This window comes from Arachis duranensis, chromosome 8 (assembly GCF_000817695.3).
Source record: "Arachis duranensis cultivar V14167 chromosome 8, aradu.V14167.gnm2.J7QH, whole genome shotgun sequence".
Lineage (NCBI taxonomy): Eukaryota > Viridiplantae > Streptophyta > Magnoliopsida > Fabales > Fabaceae > Arachis > Arachis duranensis.
In genome coordinates, this window is record NC_029779.3 from 10,469,647 (window position 1) to 10,477,187 (window position 7,541).

General features: G+C 32.2%; 1 protein-coding gene across 2 annotated transcripts; it reads right to left on the bottom strand.

Annotated features, from left to right (window-relative positions):
- Positions 1 to 6: 6 nt before the first annotated feature.
- Positions 7 to 3,298, bottom strand: LOC107460701 (protein disulfide-isomerase). 2 transcript variants are annotated; one of them, XM_016079085.3, is made up of 11 exons: positions 3,041 to 3,298; positions 2,634 to 2,664; positions 2,240 to 2,527; positions 1,974 to 2,162; positions 1,746 to 1,871; positions 1,452 to 1,589; positions 1,249 to 1,368; positions 978 to 1,095; positions 775 to 887; positions 415 to 639; positions 7 to 313 (listed from the first exon to the last, which is right to left on the bottom strand). In XM_016079085.3, exons 1-10 carry the CDS (start codon positions 3,223 to 3,225, stop codon positions 418 to 420), a joined length of 1,530 nt encoding a protein of 509 aa, XP_015934571.1. In that variant the 5' UTR covers positions 3,226 to 3,298; the 3' UTR covers positions 7 to 313; positions 415 to 417. The 2 variants fall into 2 exon arrangements, with proteins under 2 accessions (XP_015934571.1, XP_015934572.1); XM_016079086.3 differs by having other exon boundaries at positions 7 to 341.
- Between the last annotated feature and the right edge of the window lie 4,243 nt (positions 3,299 to 7,541).

Sequence of the window (7,541 nt, forward strand, 5' to 3'; positions counted from 1 at the left end):
GGGTCATGAGGGAATATAACAGCATCTAAATTAACGCGAATCAAAGTTTTACAGCCACAACATTTTCCAGTATGTAACTCTACTAGATTACTAGCAGTCTAGCACTACTACGCCAAACAAAAACTCCCATTTTATTCTTGTTTTTAAGGAAGAACATAAAATAAAAATAAAAACCCGATAAAAGACTAAACCAAGGGAGACAGATTGGCACTAAGATTCACAAACATGCTTGATTCTGAATTACAAAGATTCATCTACATGTAACTTAGTGTCATAGTGTGTCTATATCCGCCAAAAGGAACCGCTGCTTTTCCTGCAGAAAGGAGGAGGAAAAGAAAAGACTAAATCAAAATATGAATGGGAAACTATGGAAAAGACGAGGAAACTAAAATCACAAATTAAAAATAAGCTTACCTTTCAAAGCTCATCTTTTCCTTGTTCTTGCTTGACAGATTCATCTTTTGCTTGTTCTTGTTCTTGGCCAGGTTTATCTCTGTTCTTTTCAATGAATTGGATGATGTCTTCCTTAGTCCTGTCACCTTCATATGGTGATATCTTTCCACTTGCAGACTTGAAGTACACTGTTGGATAACCTTGTACATCAAAGGATTCACTTGGGATATCGTTGGCAGTTGCATCCTGCACCAATACATTTGAAGTAATTATGTGGACTATTATTGTATCAAACTGATTGGCACCAAGCATCTTACAACACCAATTGAAACAATTATATCAGCACAATCATGCAAGGCGAAAGCTGGAAACATTTCTTACCAGTTTGGCAATGGTAACATCAGCATCATTTTGATATGAGACGGCAACTTCATCCAATATTGGAGCCAACTTTTTGCAATGACCACACCACGGGGCATAGAACTCCAGCAAAACTGCATTGTTCATGTTATTAGTTAAATTATTTTAGCTGCCGAGGGCTAAGCAAAAATGATTACAAATAGAAGGAAGTAATTAGAATATACCATTCTTCCCTGATTTGAAAACGACGTCGTCAAAACTGTTAGCAACTACCACTTTGACAGGTTCATTATTAGTTCCAGGAATAGGCTCAGACTTCAAATATGGTGCAACTTTCCCTTCCTGAAATATTCAGAGAAAATAAATTATAAATATTCACCATGACAAATTACAGCAACAATAAAATATTTAAAGTCGAATATGCAATATATCCTTTAAGTAATAGGCTAATTAATAATAATAACAACAATGACAATAATAAATAATAATCATCACCTTGTAATCCTTCAACCAGGTTGTAAGTTGATCTGGCTCCACATTAGGTTTGAAAAATTTCTTTCCATCGTTATGTTGTATGATGATCAAAGGTACATCCTCTTCCTTAAGTCCAAAGTACTGTCAAAACAGGCCATTAATATTGTCAAACATTGGTACTAAGCAAAAGATAACTAAAGAATGTTAAATATTTTCACACAAACCTGGAAGGCTCCTTGACTAGCTTCAACATCTCCCACCAGAAAGCTCACACCCTGTGATCTATATTGTTCAGCAGCTTCACGGTATTTCGATTTCAACGCTTCAGCAACATCACTGGTAACGTTGATGAACAGCATTGCCTACAAATTCCAACATGAGTTCATAAACAAGTAAGAGGGAAATTAATACCTGAAGGTGGGATTCAGTAAAAAATTAAAATAATAAAAAAATAAAACACATCTATCAGTATGATATATACACAAGCTTAACGTTGAATGAATTAGATAGCATGCTACCTTAGCATTAAGACTGTTAAAGAATTTGACAACAAAAGGATGGTTGCTTGGGTCATTGTTGAAGACAGTCACAACAGGGATGCTAGAATCTTCAATAAATTTCTCTAGAGCTTCTGCTTTGAAATCCTACAAGCATGTGACATCAATGAAAAGTCAGACATAGCCTAATAAGATAGCACTAAAAGCATGTTATTTTTGAAACAATCAATATGCAGGAATCAACACTACCTTGAAATCAACATAAAGCTCATCAAATGGCTTGAATAACCTGACAACAGGCCCGGTAACTGATGATTCTCCCCGTGGAAGGTGTTTGGCCTCAAGGGTGTGACCAAAGTCATAATCAGAACGTAGCTTCTCTGCTAATGCGATAAAGTTCTCATACTCCTCCCCAGAAAATTTAGGGAAAATCCCAACCTGGAAACATAGGAAAAATAAGATTACACTCCAATATATCTTACACTCATGCAAAAGCACAATGGTTGGTCACTTACAACAACAACTTTATTTTCGCCAATGAAAGCGGCAGCATCGTCAGCGGATTTAATTTCAGTAGATGCAGGGCCACTCTGTTTCTTCAAATACTCAACAATGCCATCTGCTTCACGGGGACCTTTGTATTCTTGAATGTGCTTTCCCCCACTTCTAAGAATCTTGACTGTTGGGTAGCCCTTAACATCATATTCGTTTGCGATCTCTTTATTCTTCTCCTCATTGGCATCAACTTTAGCCAAAACAACGGGAGGATCTAGACTGCTCAATATGGAAGCAGCTTTCTCATACTGCATGAACGAAAAAACAACAGAAATTCAGCAAGCGCATAACCTACCATGTGAATTTAAAACTTAAAAACAAAAATAAAATGTGACAACAATCTACTATTATTACCTCCGGAGCAAGCTTCTTACAGTGGCCACACCTGAAAAGACAAAAACAAGAACATTGAAAATTATGATACTAGATAAGACAACCGAAATCGCAATGCGCTAAAATTACCAACAATTCATAATCTGCATGAAAACGCATTCTAAAATTCTCGCATTCTATCAGCGTAGTAAAAAAACACACCAAATTAAGCTACACACAATAGTAGAACACAGCAAAATTTACCAGCTGAAACCAGTTTTTTGACTAATTTTGACAAAAAAATATACAAATCTACCAATGGATTTCACTAATCGAATATATAATTACACAAAACAAAATAGACAAATTATGACATTGGGACCAGAAATCAGCAAAATCTACAAGATCTACAACACGGAAAAAAAAGAGAAGCGAGAATCGGAGCATACCAAGGTGCGTAGAACTCGACGACGATGAAGTCGTGCTTCTTGATGGTATCGGAGAAGTTAGAATGATCCAACGTTAGCACAAACTCCTTCTCTTTGGCCTCCGATGCTGATTCATCGGCGGAGATCTGAGGAGCCGCGAGTAGGAGTGAAAGAAAGAGGAAGCAGATCGGAACCCTAAACGACATCGTTTCAACTCACTTCCTCTCTAAAGTTTCTATGCAGATTCGTACCAAAAATAGTGTAGATAGTTATAAGTAAAAGCAGCTATTAGCAGCGTTATTTCACAAGTACAGTGAGAGAAACATGGCATGAACACGTGACCGAACCTCTCAGATATTTTTTGGCTGCGCTCTCTAACTGTGCCTCCAGCGAGCAACACCGAATCTACTGTCCCCACGTGGCCTCTGTATCTTACGTGGTGGATCCCCATTGGACCAATCTTGTCACACCGATGTTTTCTCTTGTAAATTTGGTAACTCTGGTAAATATATGGTAAATTTCCTATGATTTGAATTTTGGTTGACCGGGATATCTTAAGAATATTTATTAATTAATTACGATTTTAATAAATTTGAAAAATCTTTAATAAAGAGATTCTTGCTGTGTAGAAAGTTCTAATTGCAAACTTAATTTGTTTAATATATACTTCCTTTTTAGTCAGTCACTAAATGGTGCCATGTGTGAACGGAGCTTGCTTGATATACTTGTCAAACGCAGAATGGACCCCCAAGCTAGGAAGGGTACTTATTACGTAATAAAGAAATTGGTAACGCGAAATTGCGAATGATAGCCGTTTTTGTTTCTCACTTTGGGTTGTAGACTTAAAGACTTGGAGTAATTGCGTGGCCCATTGAAAGTTAGGGGCCGGTAATACACGGTCAGTGAATATGGTGGGACATTTTTGCCTTTTTGGTTAAGTTCATCGGCTAATCTTTGTTTTTGGATAATAATTACCACAATTTAATGGAACGTTTGTATGACCCGAAAAAAACATATGAAGGTTGAAAAATGAGAAGTAATCTCGAAGAAGGAAAATGTTTGAAATGAGAGTGCGCATCTGTTTTACATCAAAACGGTGCGTTTCATTAACTTTTTTTTTTCTAAAATAAGATAATTATATTACTTTAAGAAAGTTATACAAAGTTTAATATGTAACTAAAAAAATAGCAGCAGAATTGTTCCAATTAAAATCATAATAAGTGACTACAGTAATAACCAATAATCCAATAAATTAAGAAAAAAGAATACATTAGAAAATTAAGAAATTTGTCTTCTTTTTGACAAATCTTTTTTGTTGAGTTTGAAATCTGTTGGATATGGATTTTCTCATTTTTAAATATTTTTTTATTGCGTATTTTCTACAATGTCCAACAAAGAGCAGCAAAGATGTTAAAGACGTCGTCACCTTCTCTTCCACTTCCAGCACCCAATAGTACCCGGATCCATCACTCCACAAAGAAAAAATCACTTTGCAATGACGACACCAGTTTCAAATCAACTGCTCCCCATTAAGTATTTTTAAAAATAATTATATCATAAAAAGATATAATTAAAGTACTAACACAAATTATATTAAATATTTTAATTAAACATGTTAAATTATATAACAATTCTCTATTAATATATAAGCAATCACTTTTAGAAAATCACGTTCTTGTGGTGCATTTATAAGATTGATTAAACGACTATGATATGTGTACATTAAAATTAACTACTAAAGTTAGTTACTAGTATAAAATATATGTTAAAATACAAATTACAAATATATATTAAAAATAAATTAAACCTTACATATATTTATACACAAATTAGTACTTTTATCCGTAAAAAATTACAGATATATTTAGACCAAAATTAACTGATAGAATATAATAAAAATATCTAAAATGTTTAACTGTAATGTAGAATCAAAAATAATAAATAAGAAAAAGAACAAATAGTAGTAATAAAAAAATAACATGCTATTTTAAATTTGAGAAAATTTTTTTGAATACAAAAATTTGTTATGCTTCTCAAAGTATGTCCTTCTCTGTTGTGAATAAGGATTTTTAACCCCTTCTTATTTCAAACACAAGATATAGCAACATAAAGTTGTATGGTGACTAAACACAAATTTAGAAAGATACACTCTAACATTGCTAAGAGATTGCTCTTGATTTTATTGATGGTTATGGCATATGAGACAACAATAGAAAATTGTCTCCTATCCAATTTGAAAGGACATTGTGATTGAGAAGGCCAGAAGACATACACATGAATGGGATTAAAACTTTTTTGTCAAGATAGCTTCCAACTAATACTTCTACTTCCATAACATGATTAGATAACCTTGTTATAATTAGTCTGGTGCCATTACACAAACCTGTAGATTGATCTAGATTTCTCAAAAGCATTATAGAAATCCCAACCTTCAACTTCAAAGCGTGATAAGGTAATCTTGAATATTGGAGGATATTTAAAAACTCTGGAATAAGTGTTTCAGTAGCGTACTCGCTACTTTCATAAGATTTGTCAATACTATCTAAACTCAAGTAAAGTTTTTTATTTTTTGAAATTTTCATGGTAATTTACCTTCTCAACGACATCAAGCATAGAACAAAAAATTGTTCGTGATTGCAACCAATTAGAATCCAAGTAATTTTCAAACAGGTTTGGATATATACTATCCATAATATAACTAAGAGGATCTTCAAAATTTGATATGAATAACTCGATAAGAATCATAATTTCAGAGATGCCATCATTAAGCCTATCTATATTGCCATCTTCAACATTTAAGATCTATTGTGAAAACAAAGCCAATTCATCATTATTAGCATGTGAAGATTTCTCTAATCTCATATTTTTGGTAAGTCTCAAAACGCTACAATAGTCCTATATGTAAGAGGAACATATGCTTGCATTAACAATTTCTGCCCTATCACTTTCAAAAATAACAAGAAGAATTTGTTTAAAATCTCTACCAAAAATCATTACCTTTCCACCAAAAGCCAAATTAGCGTTATTCTTATCTATAGATGACATAATGTTTTTAAAATTTTTATCAACTGCCTCAATATTATATCTATGAATCATAGCCGCTTCTTCCTATACGATAAACTTTGTTTGCTTTAACAACTCAGTTACTTCACCATTTTATTTGATATTACATATAGAATCTTTATGTACTGTTAATGGTATAACAAATCTAGAATAAATTGTTCTACCTTCAAGTAGTAGCAAAGCATCAATTTCACTCAATATAATAACAAGAACAATTATTTCTGTTGATTTTAGAAAAGAAGTTAAAACTGTCCAAAAATAAGTTTTACTTGTTTCTCCATGGCCATATATAAAGAATACTCCACCATTTTCTTTAGAAACTACTTTTACAATTTTTTCAAAAACACCTCATTATTATTATGTTAAGGATGAGAATAATGTCTGAAACTCATTTTTCAAAATATTTTTATCATAGTTTAGCTCTTTATAAATTAAATCATTTTGAAATTTTAACTTCACAAAACATTCTAGAAAAGGCATAGGAGGATATTTCTTTAAGTTCTTCTTATTATCTTCCAATATCAACTCCATTTCATATAAGCATCTTCTTTTCAGTTGATCATCAGTCAAAGATAAATCTGCAAACAAAAAAAATATAAGAACAAATAAGAAAGTTATAGTAAGCAATATAATATGGATCATTAAAAAATAAATTTTTATTAGAATTAAAAGAGAACCTGAATTTTTAGATAATTTTCTTTCATTATACAAAATATCATCAGATAGAAGCTTTCAAGTTTCTTCCCAAACATGTTCTAGTATGCTCACACTATTTGACATTAATATTACAGTGAAAAGCTTCCTTAGATAATCACCTAAACTCCAATCATGAAGCTTCTTTGATAGTTTCAATATATTTTTTGTCATCATTAAGTAATCCCAAAGCAAAACAAACATCTCTAAAACTATTGTGAATAATACCATTTACACTTTTGATTTGGTCATAGTTGGTAGGACCTCGAATAAAATTCAGCATCATTCATAAATAAAATAACTCTCCACATGTTGAAGGTACATAGTAATGTAGTATAATCATACTTTCTTTTTTATTAGTTTTTTTCTTTTTTATTATAGACAAAGAATTTTGGAAACTCATAATACGTCAACTCTTTAGCTTCTAAGTAACTATTATTAGCATCCATCCATATAGTAAACATTGATTGATCACCCCTGAATTTTGACAGAATATCATCAATATATTTACCATCTTTATATAGAATTAGATTTGACCAGGTAAATGAAAACTCAATAATCTCTATACAACAGATTTTCTAGAATGAATGGGATATGCATATATCTCCAAACAACTTCACATGGGATATATATCTACAACAGGTTCTCTAGAATAAATGAGATATGCATATATTGTCATGAATTCATGAGCATTATCTAAAATAGCAGTAACACGACCGTAACCTTTATTTATATATTTAAAGAGATACTTAATTGTTCTGCTTTG

Excerpts from the sequence above, each read along its gene's own strand:
- LOC107460701 (XM_016079085.3), bottom strand. The coding sequence starts at position 3,225 with ATGTCGTTTAGGGTTCCGATCTGCTTCCTCTTTCTTTCACTCCTACTC. Across the intron at positions 1,369-1,451 it reads CTAGTCAAGGAGCCTTCCAG|TACTTTGGACTTAAGGAAGA; the intron begins GTTTGTGTGAAA and ends CTGTTTTGACAG. Across the intron at positions 1,096-1,248 it reads CCTGGTTGAAGGATTACAAG|GAAGGGAAAGTTGCACCATA; the intron begins GTGATGATTATT and ends TGAATATTTCAG.